The 18724-nt window shown below is 47.0% G+C and overlaps 1 protein-coding gene and 1 long non-coding RNA gene across 2 annotated transcripts in view; one reads left to right on the top strand and one right to left on the bottom strand.

Annotated features, from left to right (window-relative positions):
• The window catches only part of Cacng3 (calcium voltage-gated channel auxiliary subunit gamma 3), a 97017-nt gene extending 79750 nt beyond the window's left edge, over positions 1–17267 (top strand). The window contains exons 2-4 of the mRNA XM_021655049.2: positions 2901–2984; positions 10350–10490; positions 16186–17267. Coding sequence (XP_021510724.1) covers positions 2901–2984; positions 10350–10490; positions 16186–16697 — 737 coding nt within the window. The 3' untranslated portion in view covers positions 16698–17267. The remainder of the gene's footprint in view (positions 1–2900; positions 2985–10349; positions 10491–16185) is intronic.
• Positions 1083–8924, bottom strand: LOC132647162 (uncharacterized). Its single transcript, XR_009585457.1, has 4 exons — positions 8676–8924; positions 3052–3141; positions 1342–1461; positions 1083–1204 (listed from the first exon to the last, which is right to left on the bottom strand). It is a non-coding gene; the product is annotated as an uncharacterized LOC132647162 (long non-coding RNA).
• Positions 17268–18724: the final 1457 nt, after the last annotated feature.

Raw genomic sequence — 18724 nt, 5'->3', positions numbered from 1 at the left:
GTGTGTATGTGTATGTGTGTGTGTGTGTGTGTGCGCGCACACACACACACACACACACACGTTTATGTGGGGGGGCAGAGGTCAATGTTGAGTGTCTTCTTCATTTCCTTCTTCTTTTCTTTTCTTTTCTTTTTTGTTTTTAAAGACAGAGTATTACTATGTAACTCTAGCTGTCCTGGCTTGGAAACTTATGGTATAGACCAAGAAGATGGCCCCAAATTCACAGAGATCTGCCTGTCTCTGTTTTCGGAGTGCTGAGATTAAAGGCCTGGAACATCATGCCCCATCCCCCTTTGTTTTTTAATTAGTGTGTGTGCCTTTGCATGCATGTGTGCACACTCACCCGCATACCTCAGAGCATGTATAGAGGTCAGAGGACAACTTTGTGGAGTCTGTTCTCCTTCCACCTTTATATGGGTTCTGGAAGTTAAATGAAGATAGTCATTCGGCTCATACATTTACCCCCTGCACCCATCTGCTAGCCCTCCACCTTATTTTTTAAGACAAGGTCTCTCACTAAACCAAGAGTTAACTAATTCAGCTAGACTGTCTGGTCAGCAAGTCTCAGGGATTCTCCTGTCTCTGCCTCACAGCACTTTCATTGCAGGCAGACATCACCATCACCAGACTCGCCCTTTTATGTGGGTACTGGGAATCCGAGCTCAAATCCCCATGCTTAGCAGCAAGTGCTTTACCCATGAAGCCATCTTAAAAAGCAACACGTAAGAAGTGGCAGCTATTACGGTTATGTGCCCAAGCCTTACAAGAATGAAATATGCATATGTGTTTCATAGATGGCCCTTTCTCGTTCTCTCATACAGTAACCTCCCTGAGAAGCAAGCCTGGCTCTGTCTGGTTCTCCACCTCCCTGCTTTGCTCCACTCTGCATGGCCCCTCACCTCCCGGCCTCTGTCTCTGCAGACAGGGAGGAGGAAACACAAGCATAATTTCACACTGTGCTGTGAGACATTCTGAACACTGTTTGTCATTTATAAGGACTGACAGAGTCATTAACTGCCCCAGAGATTGGTTAATTGGCTAGTTAATAAACACCCACAAAGATTAACAAACACACACAATGAGTTGAGTCAAGTTTATGCTGGAGATAGAAAGCAAGAAAGCAAAATGCTGACAGCTTCTCTGTGGACATGAGTGGGCCACACTGGTGGACCGTGGGGCTGGGGAGGGGAAGGATGTTGATCTCCTGAGGGGAGAGAGGACCGGAAGAGCCTGTGATCAGAACTGATAAGTTGGAGACAGGAGAATGCCCACAATGCCCACACTGGAATGTTGGCTCCTTGTTCACCCGAGTGATTGCAAGTGAAACTCTCATTTATTCACCTGTCAAATGGGAAGATAAATCAAATGCTCCATCCAGTTCAGCTTTCTTTTTCCCTCGCCATAGGCAGGACAGGCAGAGACCTCACACCAAGCTCTCATGCTTCCTTGTTCTTTGTCCTTCTAAGACAAACAACAGCATGCAATATCTGAAAATTCGATATCAAAAGCAGCATATTTCAGCCTTTTAGTTTTTATTGTATCTATGTATTATCTGTTGTCTCTGCTGATATGTTAGCTCTGAGTTACTGTGACAGATACCTGAGACAAATGTGTGTGTGTGTAGGCCTTGAGCATGTTAAGCAAGTGCTTTACCACTGAGCTACTTCCCTCGTCTTCTTTTCTTTTTTTTTCATTTAATATCTTTATTTTTTTATAAATTACAGTTTATTTACTTTTTATCCCAGCTATAGCCCCCTCTCTCATCTCCATGCATGGTCCTTGCTTGGAGTATCAGTCTCAGAAAAAAACCCTGTTTTTTTGTTTGTTTGTTTTTGTTTTTGTTTGTGTTTGTTCTGTTCCAAGTCTTTCTGTCTCCCCCTTCTTTCATAAGATTCCTTGCACTATTCGCAAAGTTTGGCTATGAGTCTCAGCATCTGCTTTGATAACCTTCTGGGAAGAGTCTTTCAAAGGACTCTCTGTGGTAGGCTCCTGTCCTGTTCCCTGTTTTCTCCCTCTTCCAATGTCCATCCTGTTTGCCTTCAGCCCTTTGGCTAAGATCAAGTGTAGTATCTGTTCTTATCAGCTCGTCTTACTTTCTATTCTTATTTTGAGGGAAGGTCTTGCTCAGTTTCCCAAGTTAGCCTTGAACTTGTCACATATCCCAGATAGGTCTTGACCCTGCATCCTTACTGTCTCTATGCCATGTAGTTGGAACCACGGGTATGTACCCCAATGCCTGACATAAATCAACTCCTAAGGAAAAGAAATTTTTTGGAGGACATTGATTCTGAGGTTTCATTGCTTCTGAGATTTCAGGGCATGATTAATTGGTTCTGCTGTCTGGGGCTTTGGGTGAGACAGAACATGGGTCTTTCACGTTGGGTAGGACATCGGAGGACAATGCTGGTTTCTTCATGGTAAATAGGAAACAGAGAGAAAGGCTCAGCTCCTAAAATCACCTACTAAGCCATGCATCCAATTACTTAGCTTGCTCCCTCTATGCTTAAAAGTTCTAGCCCCTCCTGACAATGGCAGATAGGGGTGGGGGGTGGGGGGGTGTCTGTCTGTCTGTCTGTCTTTCTGTTGTGTTTGTGTGTGTGTGTGTGTGTGTGTGTGTGTGTGTGTGTGTGTGTGTGTGTGTCGTGTCTGTGTGTCTGGTCTGTGTGTGCCTGAACTCTATTACCAGCTCCAGGACTATCTTTTAATGCATGGGCCTCCCAGAGACATTCAAGATCCGAACTCCAGCAACTAGTATCTTTTTTGCACCCTATTAAAATCAGCTGTTGGGCCTCTGCACAGCTTCTGAGGGGCAGGGAAGTATATGCAATGGAGTTGCAGACCCAGCCTGGGCCCCAGTAACACTCTCCCCTTGGCTCAGGGCCGTGTCTCTTTTCACACAGGAGCTTTTCGAGGCGTGTGCAAGAAAATTGATCACTTCCCTGAAGATGCAGACTACGAACAAGATACAGCAGAATATCTTCTACGTAAGTTCCCCTACCTCTCCAGTCTCCCTGGGAGGAAGGAGAGGGTCCCCTGCCATCACCCACATACCTGTGAGTGTGAAGCTCCTCATTATCCATCCCAAAGTGAAGACATGCTTTCCCAGTGCTCTGATGTCGAAGTTTCTTTCATTTCAATGAGCTAGAAATAGAAAGGGGAAAAAAAATTTAAAGGTTCTTTTTAGTCTCCTTAGAAGAAAATCTAAGGCATTTTCTTCAACTCCTGTACAGTTTTCACCTTCCCCAGAGGTGATTTGAGGTGCTAATGGGCAAAGCGCTAATGGGTGAGGCAGGCGCTAATGGGTGAGGTCCCCAAGGGCGAGGCCTGGCATGAGAAATACAAACCAAAGTTCACCTCTCCTTTGACTTCTCCTTGGTTCCAATCCTACTGGGACAAGGGACAGTGTCCCTGTAGGAATTTTCCAAGGTCAGTAACCTGGATGTGGCCTGGGCCATTACAAGCACAGCACACGAGAGCCAGTGCAGTGTGGGGCTGAAATGTAATCGGCCAAGCTTTGACCCTATTTGACTTCCTCCTAGTGAGGTTAGTCGTGGGGCAAGATATTTCAATATCTTAACTTTCTTCATCTATTTTGAAATGGAAATTATAGTGTCATCAATCTGACAAGGTCACAAAAATCAAAAAGGAGAATACATATTCCACTCAGCCTTCAACCAAACAGGTAATCCTGAGGTGGTGTTTGTCAGCTCTGGCCTGTCACACAGGATTAAGACAGCAGTATAAGAGCCAGATGGGCCTTACACTGGTCCAGGCACCAGAAGCTTAGCTTGGAATGCCCATGTCATTTCATTAAGAACAGCTGTCAAGTTCAAGCAGAAGGGAAATCCCAAAGTATTACCTAATTTGCTATTTAGGAATGTTAGGTTTAAGGTGATTTTTTTTTTAAATACTGAGGTTATAAATTAAGCTTCCTAGAAATTGTCTTATTCGGGTTTTGTGACTCAGAGATCAACTATCTTGGGGCCAAAAGTGGGTAGAGTATGTGCTTAGGGTACAATCTAGGGAGGAGGGAGTGGAGGGTAGGGAAAAGGAAGTAAGAGGTGAAAAGGAATGGGTGGGCTGGAGGGAGGGAGGAAGTCTAAAGTGTGGGGGATAGCATGTTTTCCTCAGAAAACAATAGGATTTTCCCAGAATGTTCATTGTTTATTGTTGATTTTCTTTCCTACTTGGAAGCAACTACTGGAGACTAAAGAGAACTGTGGCTTTCACTCCGCAACTCATAAAACCAGTTTTAAATTCTTTGGAGAGCTTGGTTGATTTTTCTGACCATTTTTTTCCCTCCTTCTGGGGAGGGAGAGTCTCTGTCCCTTTCCTTCAACCTCCCCATGCCACATGACCACAGTTTCACCAGCAGCCACAGAATCCGGAGAAGTCTAAGCATGGGCCTTTGCAAGCGCAGGGGTTTCTTGGCAAGAATTTTAGAATCTTGGTCTTAGTCTCTTTTCCTGTCACTGTGATGAAATATCCTGATTCCAAAGGGATTTGAGCAAGAAGGGTTTACTTTGGCTCACAGCTCAGGTGATGGTCCATCATCACAGGGAAGTGAAGGCAGCCAGTCATGTCACAGCCACTCTCAGAAACAGCAGGGGCATGCATGAATGCTGCCACTCATCCCCCATTTTACACTCTTAGAGCTTTTAGACTTTGAGGGCAGGTGGCTGTTTAAACCCCCACATGCCGGTCCTATCCCTATCTGCTTGCTATGATGGAATATCGCAGCCTGTGTAATTCATATAGCAGAGAAGGTTTTTCTGGTTGGCAGTTTTGGAAGCTAGCACACCCACGAGCATGGTGCTGGTATCTGCTCAACCAACGGGAAGGGCTTTCTTGCAGCATCCTAATGTGGCAGAGGACGTCACACGGAAAGATGGAGCAAGTCTATCAGCTCCAGCTTCCCTCCCTCTCCTTAAAGCCACCAATGGCCACACTGAAGTCCAACCCTTTGAAGTCATGTATTTCCAGCGACTTCCCAAAGGCTCCACCTACAAATGCCATAAGCAGATTTTTAGATTAAGTCTCCAGCACAAGAATGTTGGGGGACACAGTGAGCCCAAAGCATCCTAGAAGACTAATTCATAAGGCCCGGGTCAGATCCCCTGAAGACCTCCCATAACATAATATGAAGGGCAGTAAAGCCCCACTCTATTGCCATTGATGAAACTACACTCAAATCGGCTTACCTCTGACTCTCAAGACCTGAAGTCAGCCCCTCAGAGCTTGGGAGGCAGATGTGGAAAAGGAAGATGGCTGTGGCCAGGGTTTAGAGACCTACTTAAACCTTGCTTGTGGTCAGAGAAAGGGTTGATTACCAAACAGGGGTTGCCAAGTTGCTACTGTGTCATGTTGGCAACAGCCTCGCCATTAGAAGCAGGGGATACACACACACACACAACGCTCTTTAGACCAGAGCAGAAAAATGACAAGTTCTTTTAGCTTGTTGCAGGTATGATAGTAAGAACTGCCTGCAGAAGATGCTGGGCTGCTTGGGCTGCTTGGGGCGAGAGCTTCCTTCATTTGTTTAGATAAGGATAGAGTAAGAACTCACTATCACCCATGGTCCTGTCCTACATTCTTCACCATGCAAATGAGGGCAATTCTGATTGGTCAGTGTTCATTCCTAGACTGAGATGGCTTTTCAGGAGGCAGAGGCCTCTCTTAGGTGTGGATTGCATCTTCATTACCCTCCATTCTGCCAGAGGAAGCTCAGTTTCCTGTCGCAGGGATGCTTTCTGGAACAGGCTGGCTTTGAAGGTCTGCCGACTTTCTGGTCTCAGTTATGGCCCTTCTTCCATGCATAACACATACTCCCATATTTCGGACACACCTTTGGGGTCTATGTGTATGGGATAGGGAGCTCATTTGTAACAGGCAACAGACAAGTTATCCATCACTGAACTGTCTCCAGCTCTTAGCCTTTTCTTCTCTTTTTTTCTCTTTTCTTTTTTTTTTTTTTTTTTCTTTTCTTCTTCTTTTGTGACTGGATCTCATTAATTTACCTTGGCTGGCCTTGAAGTAACCTTGTAGCCCAATCAGGCCTTAAAACTTGTGTTCCTCCTGCTTTAGCCTCCGTGTTAGAATGCATAATAAGCCTATGCCACCAGGCCAGTCCAAATATACACTTTTATAATCAACCTTATCACTTCCAATGTTGGGAGCATGTCCTTGGGGCACATTTCAAAGGTTAATCATTTTTTTTAATTAAAAAAATTCTTTTAATCAAACAAACTCATTACATTGAATATGCAAGCAAACCCTGCCAACTCACAATGCAAATGGTCTTTTTAAAGGTTGATTCACAGACTGGCAAGATGGCTCAGGCAGTTCTCAACCTTCCTAGCGCTGTGACCCTTTAATTCAGCTCCTCATGTTATGGTGACCCCCAACCATAAAACTATTTTGTTTCTACTTTATAACTGTAATTTTGCTAGTATTATGAATTTTAATGTAAACATCTGATATAAAGGATATATGATATGCAACCCCCCAAGGGGGTCTTGACCCACAATTTGGGAACTGCTGGCTCAGAGATTAAAGGCAAGTGCCTCCAAAGCTGGCCTCAGCTCCATCCCAGAGCCCACATGATGGAAGGAGAAAACTGACTCCTATAAATTATCCTCTGACCACCAAACATAAATACAAATAAACACAAAATTTTTGTGGGGTTCAGGCCGAGAGTCTATTTGGAAACCCATACATCAGACACGAGAATTTTTAGAAATTGTTTGATGAATTGCTCCCAAGGCTGGACCCACCTAGTGACACCCCATACTCTGGATGGCAGAGCCAGCTTCCCTAGGGTCACACTCTACCTGAGGACCAAAATTTCCGTGAGGATCCTCTTGACCGCCAGGTGAAGCTGGACCCCCTCTCCCCTCACTGCACCTTCTGAAGCTTCACTGGAATGAACTAGCAATAAACTCACTCAGTTGGGGAAGAGGCTTACAAACGTGTGAATGTGGAAAAAAAGGAGAGGAGGAAATCGCATCATGTTAGAAGGTCACCAGAGCATGAGGGCCGACCTGACACGACTTAGAAACCTATAGACTCCTTTTATTCCATAGGGGAAGGAGAGAATGGCGAGAGCAAATAGCTTTCCTTCAAACCCAGTGGGGCCTATTAAACACGCAATGTCCTGGAACAAACCCTGACACCAGGACACACAATGGGTTGAAAACGATTCTCCGTGGAATGGAAGTAGAGGCAGCCGTGGGTGACAAACAGAAGTCTGTTCAGGTGTGTCGGCAGACTGCAGTCTTCCTGTGAATTGAGTTTAGGCAACAGGAACTCAGGGAAGGGACTACAGTAATTGCTTCCTCTTTGGTGGGTCCAGACTTCGTGCAAATAAGAGAACGTCACAGAAGACCTCCGCCAGCCCTTGAAACAGGAGCATGAAGCTAGGATGGCGGAAACGACCCAAGGTCAGAAAGACCTTGACACTGAGCCTGCTCTATGAAAGCTTTTTCATTTACTTTCAATCAAATTACTCAGCATGTCAAAACAAAACTGAAACAAAAAATAAAATAATAAAAAATACAAACACTATATATTCAGGTTATCAGCCCCTGAGGCTCCAGCATAATCCAGGGCAGTAGCAAAGACAGCCAGGATAGGCTCAGAGGGGACTGATATGATCTGGTCCTTGCAGAGCCCAGGATCCCCTCCTTCGTGCCTTTCTTCTTTTAACCAATTTTTCAGGCAGTTTGAAAGCCCTCCTAAAATATCACTGTGGGAGCATAGGGATGGGAAGGACACAGCTCTCAGGGCCACAGAACTGTCCAGGCCTCCAGCCTGAGACATCTTGAAACAAATACAGAAGTCCCCATCTCTTCTGCCCTGAGAGGACCCACTCCTCTGTGTCCTGCCCCTTCCCTCTGTTACAATCCCCCAAGGGGACAATCAACCCAAACTGGTCACAGTGTCCTAGAGACAGTTTTGCCTTTTTAGATCTGAATAACCGAAGTGGCTGGACCTAAGTCATGTGACTGTGAGGGATGTGAACTCGGCTCTGAACCTCTCCTGGCCAAAATGGGCTGTACCCTTGCCTGCCCCATCTCTGTCCTGCTCCTCTGGCTGGTGGGCCACAGTAAGGTGCCACCATTCACTCCACATTGAAAGCAAGCACGGCAGCTGCTCATGAATCTTCTCACGGCCCATATCGGAGCCATCAGCTAATAGTTCCACGGAGAAAATATCCCCTGGATTCAATCACTTACCTCCCATGGTTCGCTGCACTCATCCAAAGCCTTGCCAGCTCCCACCTGTATCCCTACAGTCTTGCCAGTCACTCAGGGCCCGACCCGGGGCAAAGTCCTCATCACTGCACCACTGTCGCCATCTTGGAGTTTTAATCGTACAGCAAGACACCTCATATTTTTACTTTGCACAAGGCCCTGCGAACTAGGTGCCCAGCCCCGCCTGTGGTCTCTATTAGAGCATAAAGCCCATGAGGATGGAGGCCTGTGTCTTTTTCATATACGAATGAGCACAGAATCCATTCAGGTTCTATATCCGGGCCTGACCATACTGCAACCCGAACAACGCTTGTGCTGCCTGTTACTGAATATTTAAGGTGAGTTCTACTCACCCCTCAGGCCCTCTGGGGGGCCAGGGACCTGAGAAGGCTGCAGGTAACAATCTTACCCCCACTTTCACACCTTGTCTCAAGCCAGCGCCGTTATCGAGAATGAGACAGTCCATCACCAGCACCCAAGCTCGTCCCTCTGGCCAGGTAGTCTCCACGTCCGTGGGATGTCTGTGCCTCCCTCTGTTATCATCTTTCTGGACATCTGGACCCAGGCACTAACCAGTCAGCTCTCCGTACTCCTCCAGGTGCTACCAGGGCTGGAGAGTTAGAACAAACAAAGCATTAATAATGCATGTGTGCAGACTGGCTCAGAGCAAGCCAACCGTTAGCTGTACAGAGGTGCTTGCTCCTTTCTGTAGTGTGAAATACACGGTGCCCCCACCTGCCCTCCCACCTCCCACCGACGCCGGGAAAACACAGCCAGTCCCTGGCTTGGAGCATCTCGTCTTGAGATCTGCAAACCCTGCGGCGGTTTCGGAAGCAGTGCATGCTTAGCAGAGCCTGGTTTCCCATTTAGAATTCGGGTCTGTTCCTCAGCCGGCAGTACGTGAAATGATCCTCTCACGGTGTACAGCAGCAGCCGTCATGGTCAGCCTGTCAGCTCTAGGAAGGCGGCCAGCACTCTGGGGCTCACTGTGTCTGAGGCTCCACTCATCTGTGCAGGAAATGCCTGCTGCATCTATAGTACTTCCAGTACCTAAGGTTCATCACATTAGAAGTAGAGGACCGGATCTTGTGTGCCCTTATTCTGGCTCGGGTCATACTGACTCCTGCCATGGGACCTTCAGGCCTCTTCAGGATCCAGGTTCACAGAGGTCTTTTGACGAGCATGCTTCCTAAGGGCAGTGTCGTGCCTTTGTGGTCCTTAAGTGTTTCCGCAGCTGCTTTTCCGGCACCTGGCAGGGGGCCTGGCATCTAGTGGGTGCTTAATAAATATTTCTTGAGTGAATACATAAATTCATTTCATCATTTTGTGACTAAATGGGTTTTGAATGGGTATTGCCAGGCTCTTTACTATGCAAATACAGGTGTTTAAGATTCTGCATTTTGATGAGCTGCAAACGGGCTGACAGGAATCCCTGCGTTCAAGATTGCCTATATAATTTGCGGTCCCCACTGTAAAAATGAAGATCCCGGGTTACAGGCTCAAAATGCAGACTCAAAAGATCTTAAACCTGCTCTCCCTCTCCTATCGTGTTCAGGTTTTGGTTGCCCTTGTTTGTCTTTAATGATTGTTTAACATTGCCCTCTGTTGGACACAAGGACAGCCTCAGAGTAAAACCTCACCCAAGGATTTTGGGATGGATTGCAACTAAGTCTGGTTCTCCCTGTGTTCACCCCCAGACCCCACATCAGAGATGAAGGGTGACTTGCTTAGTAGGCTGGGGCAGGAGAGGACTGACATTCCACTCCAGGAAGACTGGGAAGGGAGGAGTTAAGAAGATGATGGCCAGCCGAAAGTGCTGTCCTGTGTGACTCCAGACCCCAGGCTCCAAGCCCCCTAGGCACAACTTACAATGCACACTACTGCCAAAGTTGCTTAGACTTTCAAGAGATCGACCTTCAAGTACCTGGCTTCCAGAACACAGACCCCTGAGTGGCTAGCACTGGTCTCACACCCCTATGCAATGTGGCCTTTTCTCCAGTTCTGCACTGTTTGGTTTGCAGACACACCATGACCACAGCAGGTGAGTCCAGAGGCTGGCTGGAGCATAGATGGACGCTTCTCTCCTTCTCTCTCCAGGGGCTGTGAGGGCCTCCAGTGTCTTCCCCATCCTCAGCGTCACCTTGCTGTTCTTCGGGGGGCTCTGCGTGGCCGCCAGCGAGTTCCACCGCAGCAGGCACAGTGTTATCCTCAGTGCAGGCATCTTCTTCGTCTCTGCAGGTGAGTGTCTGGCCTAGGCCTTAAGATCTCCCCAGACAACAAGCCAACACCAGAGCCACAGCGATGGTGAGCGATCAGCTTGTACACAGCTGAGGATTCCATTAGACAATTCCATTAGCAGGCCCAGACTCTAGCCAAGGCCTCCACAGAGGAAACACATGGGGGAGACAGGCTGTCAGGATCGATAAGACAAAGAGACAGAGAGACAGATTAACAAAAGGGCAGCCAAGCATGGTAGTGTAAGCCTAGAAAAGCAACACTGTGGATGCTGAGTCACTAACTCCATGCCAGCCTGGGTTACATAGTGAAACTCTAAAGAGAGAGAAGAAGGGAGGCAGGGAGGGAGGAAAGAAGGGGGGAAAGGACAAGATAAGAGAGGAGGAAGGAAGGAGAGAGGAGACAAAGGGAAGAAGGACTGAGAAGAACTTTGAGACACATGCTTGACAGTCAACTGCTGTTCACAACTTTTCAAGCTCCAAGTCTCCATATCTCCCAAGCATCTCTGGATGGAGCAAAGGCAATATCCCCAGATGTCCTCGGGAAAGACCTCGTCCTCTCTCCACAGCAGCTCTGAGCAGGAGGAAGTGCAGGATAACCATGATACAAGAGACTACCTTCAGAAACATGTCCTATTTTTCTGCCTTCTCTCACCTACCTCCTCCTCCTCTCCTCCAATCTCCTCATCTTCCTCTCTCTCTTCTGGGTTTACACACTTTCTTTCATGTCTTTGCCACCTCTTCCCATCACTCCCCACCCCTACCCCCACTGCTCCAGGCAGGTCAATGTGAACTGGACGAAAAGCTTTAGGAAATCAGAGAGCAAGGAAAGTTTACTCATCACTTTTCTCATTGCTGCAACAAAATAGCCGACAAAAGGTGCCTAAGGTAGAAAGGGTTTCTTTTCCTTTGGCTCACAGTTTGAGAGCACAGTCCATCACGGTGAAGAAAGCAGCAGGGACATAAGGCAGCTGGTCACACTGCAACCGCAGTCAGGAAGCAGAGAGAGATGAGCTAATGCCCAGCTTACTTCCTTCATTTCATTCAGGCTAGGCCCCTAGACGATGAGATGGGGGCCGTAATGTTTAGGGTGGGTATTCCCACCTTAATCACTATAGCCTGGAAAGTCCCTCGCAGAAACACTCAGGTTTTTCCTCGTAGAAGATTCTCGATACTGTCAAGTTGACAGTTACTGCTAACCACCATAACAGGGGTAGAGGAAGGCAGCGTTGGTGGTGACCTTCAAACTGTGCTCCTCAGTGGTCCTCTCTTACCCTTAAGGGATACTTTCCAAGGACCTTAGTGGGTCCTGAAACCAAATAGTACCAAATCCCATACACACTGTACTCACTCTGTAAAACATACATATGAAAGGATAATTGATGCATTAGGTACAGGGAGAACTTAATAAACAATAAAATAAAAGAACCATAATAAACTGTAACAGGGTTATTTAAAGCGTGTAAATTGCTTCTTTCTGGAATTTTCTTGCACTGTTTCAGTTGGCTGTAGATGAGAGTGACACTTTGAAATTTGAGTTCTGACTACACGTGTGTTGCTTTGGGAACTATCACCAACCTCCTTGGCCTCCTCACCTCCACCATGGCAAAAACCAATGGTTCCCACTTCACAGAGCCGGTGGAACGGCACCGGGTGTGCGAGTCACGGTACTATTTGGTACTGTTGGAAAAGAAGCAACACGATACTGTCAAGCATGAAGCCCAGTTTCCTAATCCCCTGTCAGGCCTTGCACGGGCTCTTTCCCTCCGGTTTCCCCTTCTACGGTGCGAGTGGGAGAGACAGCATCTCGCTCTAACCCTCAGAGAACCATTCAATTTACAGACCAGAGAGAAAGTCGTGTCCTTGCCCTGGGGAGATGAGGTCAGCTGGAGGTAGCTGTGATTTCTGACCTTGCTCTTTGATGACAGCTGTTAGCTGGAAAACCCAGAGGCTTACGGGGCTTTGAGGAATGCCCCCCCCCACACACACACACACGGGTAGCTCTATCCTTGCTCTGGCTGACCAGCCGGGAGAATCTGTACCAGTGTTGTGCTGATATAACAGTTTACAAAAAATGAGATAAGATCATTATTTTGTTCCCCCAGGGGAGTGCGAGGGGAAAGTGTCATCAGCCACTTTCTTTGCATTGGAGTATTGTGAGGCGTGACAGGTAGGGACCATGAGAGCCCTGAGGGAATACTTGTTAGGATCAGACCCTTCCACTGCTCTCCCTCTAGAGCCCCAAGAGCCTTAAATTTTCCATCTATAAAATAACAGTATTGGAAGACCCCATGCTCCTCGAGGCTCTTTATGTGCTAAGGTTTATGGCTTCAGCACAACCTTTTATTGAGCACTTACTGTATCCCGGGCCTGATACCAAGGTCCAAACGTATGAGCTCTGAATCGGGGCTGCCCAATAGTTATCTCCCCTCTTCTATATCCTCGTTGTCCAGTATCAGGCAAGTCACTAAGCTGGTTCATGCCTCAGTTTCCCCATCTAAAAGGTCTGATCCCAGTGATACTGCCTCTGAGGGCTGTTTAAAGGATTAGATGAGTTGGTCCACATAACTGAGCCTAGAACCATGGCTAGCACCCAGCGTGTCTCAACACAAAGTAACTGTCATGTGCTTTGTGTGTTTGATTCACACATCAACTCCATTCATTCACCCATTCATTCGTTCAGTAAACACATCCTGTGTTTTTGCCTTGGGTCAAGCTCTGAGCTAGAAGCTAGAGCAATAGCAATGAGCAAGTCTCTCATCCCTGAGAGCCTCATTACTGAAATCTCAACCCACCATGGCTAAAAAGTCTTGGGCTCAAATTCCGCTTTGATAGTTTCCTAGCTTGTTTTGACATGGGGATTTACTAATCCACGTTGTTTCCCCAGCTAAAAAGGGAATATGCAATCATTCACTGAACTGGTGAAGGAAAGACTGAGTAGCTAGGAGCTTGTAACTAAGTGGTCTGCGCTTGCCTAGCCTGCTGGAAGCCCTGGGTACCATCCCTAGCACCACAAGATAAATAAATCACTAAAGATGCCATCCAGTGTCTGCCTCATAATAAATGCCCTGTGAATTCCTGATAGCTTGCTTGGCTTCCTGCCTCTTTAATCCACTTTGACATTTGAGCATCTCTGTGAACTTTCCCACCATGCCCCCCCGGAAAAGCCCTGTTTTCTGGAACTTTCTAAACTTTGTCACCTGTATTTCTCCGCTGTCAGAGGGGAGAGAGGGAACATGGCCCCTGGGCACTCAGGGCATCAGTAGAAAGCATCAGAGAGCTGAAGCGTCTTTGAAGTCAGTTTCCCATTTAACTGAAAAATTCATGTGGGTTCTGCATTCTCCTCCTTATCACACCTGTGTTCATTTTCATATAAAAGAACATGTCTTCCACTAATCACCCAGGCAAAATGACAGTTGGGGAAGAGAAGGTGGGAGTTTTTTTGTTTTTTGTTTTTTGTTTTAACCTGGGGGGATCATTGCAGCCTGACAGAGCCAGATCTGTCATCTCCTGTATCAGGGGTATCTCGCTGATCGGAACGTGCTTCCTACCTGAGAAAGCCTGTGCCGGGAAAGGCTAGAAGAGAACACGGGGCAGTGGCAGAACTTTCCCCTTCCCTGCTAGGGGAAAGTCCTAGACATAGTGTGAGCAGAGTCATATGTAAAACAGTCTTAAGACCTAACACACGCACCACCTGACCAGAACGGCGGCAACTCTGCTTGACAACGCTTTATGTTCTCAGGTTTATTTCTTTTTATTTTTATTTATGTGTGTTGGGGAGTGGGTGCCTGCAGAGACCAGAGAGGCTGTGGGATCCCCTAGAGACGGAGTTACAGGCAGTTATAAGCCACCAGACACGGGTGCTGGGAACTGGACTCCGGTCCTCAGAAAGGGCAGCCATTTCTGCAGACAGAACTTTAAGCTAACTTTAAGTAGTTGTACAACTTCGGGGATAGCTTGAGAAGTACGGGACATTCAAGGAGCAGAGGGAGGCCTGCAAAGGGGGGCAGACTCCAGATAGCGCCACCCTACAGGTAGTGAAGATTTATAGGCAAGGAGATGCCAGCTGGTACATCAAACTCCCTCATTGTTGGCAGCCAGCCTGAGCCCCTGACATAAAGAAAAAAGAGAGAGAGGCATTTCCCCTTCAGAGCAATATTGTGAGTCAAGCAACTAGAGATGAGCCGGACACTGAACTTCAGTTGCTCCTTCTCACCATTGCCAACACAGCCAGTTCCCCTCCTGAGGGTGAGCAAAGGTCTATTTCCAATGCAGCCTGTTGGCACTTGAGGAAAACAGGTATATTGATAAGCCAAGGCTCTCTAGCAAAACATTAGCCGGCATGGGGCAGTGTTGGGTTAGCTTACACCACAGAGAGGTAAATAATCCAGTAACTGCCTGTATTTGCACACTAGAAAAGCAGAAAGCCCCTGGGCTACTCAGGCCAAGTTGCTGGGAGCCTCATCAGTCCCAGCCTGTGCTGAAGGCCTAGAAGATCCCCGGGAAGATGCTGAGTCCATGTTGAAAGGTTGAAGAAGCTGAAGTCTGCTGTCCAGGGACCATGGCAACCGCAGCAGATACACTAACTCAGAGTGGAGTTTGTATATGTGCTGTGACTGGGGCCCTCCGCCCCATTTAGATGGCATCACTGAAATACAGGCCAATAATCAAATCATTGGAGTGAGGCTTCAGGGTTAATAGCTTTGGGTTCCCTAATTCCTGGTGCACCAGCAACAGCTGACTTAAAGTGTATCTTATTCTGTGCAGAAAAAAAAATTAAAAAAACTTAGAGGTCATGGGTATAGCTCAGTTGTTAGAACACTCGCCTAGTACATACAAAACTCTAGGTTTCATTCACAGCACCAAGACCTCCCCCAAAACAAAAAAGCTTAAGCAATCATCCTGTCTCCAGGGGTTCATTCACCTTCCGACGACAGCTCCACCCTGTGTGTGTCCACTGCTCTCTCAGCAATGTCCAATGCCACATATCTGACATGCCCTATTCCCTAGCTTGTCCAAGATGCCACAGGCATCCAAGTTATGCTCTCGCAAGTCATTCTCTGCCCCTCCTCCCACACTTTATAGTCCACAGCCTTGCCTCTCCTGTCAGTTGTCAGGATCCAGCTCAAATGCCACCTGGACTCCAAAGCAAGATATTCTCTCTCTCTCTCTCTCTCTCTCTCTCTCTCTCTCTCTCTCTCTCTCTCTCTCTCTCTCTCTCCTCCACCCTCCCCCCCCCGTCCTTTGCTCCTGAGTCATCTCATACGCATCCTGATAGGGTTCTTGTTGTATTGTGCTCTAATTACATTTACATGTCAATCTCTCTAACTGCTGGTAAGAAATTCAAGGTCAGGGACCCGTATCTTGTTCATTTTGCCACCCTTGTGAGTTAGTGTCAAGATTAAGTGGTGATGGAATGGGTGACTTCAAGGGGAAATAAATGCAGTCTGGGTTCTACAGTACTTGCCGTGAATAGACAATGCCTTCCTTGGCTGACAGCGTCCTGCCCAGGACTGAACGTCAGAATTCATTTCCCGACAAGCCTTGCAGGAAAGGCTCAGCTTGGATAGCCTGGCCATAACCCATTGCCTCCCCTCCCTGTTAACTCCACATGTTCCAACGGTATTCCAAAACTAAAAAATGGTCACTGCCTCTGAGGTTTTATCGAATGCATGTTTTGTTTTTTCCTTTTCTCTCAGGGCTGAGCAACATCATCGGGATCATAGTTTATATTTCAGCCAATGCTGGAGACCCTGGGCAGAGGGACTCTAAAAAGAGCTACTCCTACGGCTGGTCCTTTTATTTTGGAGCCTTCTCGTTCATCATCGCGGAAATTGTGGGCGTGGTCGCCGTGCACATCTACATCGAGAAACATCAGCAGTTGCGTGCCAGATCTCATTCGGAGCTCCTGAAGAAGTCTACCTTCGCCCGCCTACCGCCCTACAGGTATAGGTTCCGAAGACGGTCAAGCTCCCGCTCCACTGAGCCCAGATCTCGAGACCTGTCTCCCATCAGCAAAGGCTTCCACACCATCCCTTCCACCGACATCTCCATGTTCACCCTCTCCCGGGACCCCTCGAAGCTGACCATGGGGACCCTTCTCAACTCTGACCGGGACCATGCTTTTCTACAGTTCCACAATTCCACACCCAAAGAGTTCAAAGAGTCGCTGCATAACAATCCGGCCAACAGACGTACCACGCCTGTCTGAGCTGACCTCTGACCTCTGCCCCGCCGCCCAGCACAGCCTTGGGGAAAGTGTACACAGATGTCTCTAAGGTTGCATGGCATGGTCCTCGTGATGGTATCACTTCTTACAAAGAACGAAACCAAATGGACTCAGCCCCCTCCCACACTGGTCCTTCATGGCCCCCCCCCCACGCCTTTTTCCCATCCACCTCCTCTAAATTTTCTCGCTCGTCCCTTGATGTTTACCCCTGTGTATCTGTGCCAGGTGTTTTCTTTTCTTTTCTTTTCCTTCTTTGCTGGAAGGACCACGACATTCTTCCCTCCTTGGGAAAGGACTTGACTAGGAGCGGAAGGTGCAGTCATAGCAGTGGGGGAGGGGGGACTTCCAGATCCCCGTCAGTTGTATGCATAGCTGTCCCCATTGTCCACCCACACAAACCCTCGGGAAACCCACCACACAGGTGGCCCTGAGAGAGGCATTCACCTTTAAGGGTTAGGAAAACATGAACAGAAATCAAAGATGTCAGTGCCCCGAAGCAGCTAATGTAATAAGCACTCGTAATATTAAAGGTTTTTGCCTTGTAACCGATGGAGCCAGAGGTGTTTGGTTTTGTTTTCTGAGTACTTCCTACACAAATTTGCTCTCCGACCAGCAGCCTGGCTCATGTCTCTCTTAGAAACCACACTCTTCTCGTCCTCTCTCTAGCCATCAGGAATGACTTCCCCTTTCACTTCAGGCCAATGAGATCTTCTTTGTAGCCTTTTCCTGCCACCTGAGCCTCTAGAGGCGCCTCAGGGAGTGGGGTGGATGCCATTCAAGATCTAATTCGGACATTCAAGGCTCTCGACCTTCAAACCTCAGAAGTAGAATTGTGAGGTTTAAATAAAATCTGTATGTATAATAATTAATATTTTATAAAGAATCATGTATGCATTTTTGCATAATTTTTAAGACAGGGTCACTTGTAGCCCAAGCGGCCTCAAACTTGCTGTGTCACAGAGGATGACTTTGAACTTTCTAATCCCCCTGTCTCCACCTCCTAAGTTCTGATACTATAGGCATACAGCACCTCTTCTAGTTTTTATGTGGTGCTGAGAATTGAGCATTCTAGGTAAGGGCTTTTATCAAAATCCCCAGTCCAGGAAGCAGACAGACTAGATAGATAGATAGATAGATAGATAGATAGATAGATAGATAGATGATAGATTGGTAGATAGATAGATTATTTACAGATAGATAAATAGATGATGGATAGACAAATAGATAATAGATAGATAGATAGATAGATAGATAGATAGATAGATAGATGATAGATTGGTAGATAGATAGGTAGACAGACAGATAATTTTATTTTGTATTATACATGGATTCTAGGTAGGGTGAGAATTGTATTAGTAGCCAGCTTATGTCGGCCATAACAAAATACCTTTGTCTCTGTAGCTTAAGTATCAGGCTTTTATTTCTCATAGCTCTAAAGCATCAGTTCTCAACATGTGGGTCATAACCTTTTTCGGGGATGTCAAACAATGCTTTCACAGGGGTCACATATTAGATATTCTGCATCTCGGGCATTTACATTGCAATTACTAACAGTAGCAAAATTATAGTTATGAACTAGCAACAAAAGAGTGTTATGGTTGGGGGTCACCACAACGTGAGGAACCGTATTTAAGGATCACAGTGTTAGGAAGGCTGAGAACCACCACTCTAGAGTCTGAGACAGTCAAGGTCAAGGTGCCTGTACACTTGGCTCCAGGAAAGAACCCTCATCCTGGTTTGTAGACAAGTGCCTTCTTGCTGTGGTCTCATGCAAGTGGGGGAGGGGAAGTATCTCTTTTATTCTTATAATCTACTGATGTCATCATGGGGCAGATGGGCTAATTCACAACCTCGTTAACCCTGACAACCTTCCCAAGGTTTTGCTTTCATAAGCCATCACACTGGGATTTAAGGCTCTGACATATAAATTTGAAGGGACCATGGCACCATGCACGCTCTCACAGAAAACATTACAAAAGCCAGTGGAAGTGATTCTACCTGAAGGGAAG

The sequence above is a fragment of the Meriones unguiculatus genome, chromosome 14, assembly GCF_030254825.1.
Source record: "Meriones unguiculatus strain TT.TT164.6M chromosome 14, Bangor_MerUng_6.1, whole genome shotgun sequence".
Taxonomy (NCBI): Eukaryota; Metazoa; Chordata; class Mammalia; order Rodentia; family Muridae; genus Meriones; species Meriones unguiculatus.
The sequence above is the reverse complement of the archived record's forward strand: the minus strand, read 5'-3'. Positions and strand labels throughout refer to the sequence as shown.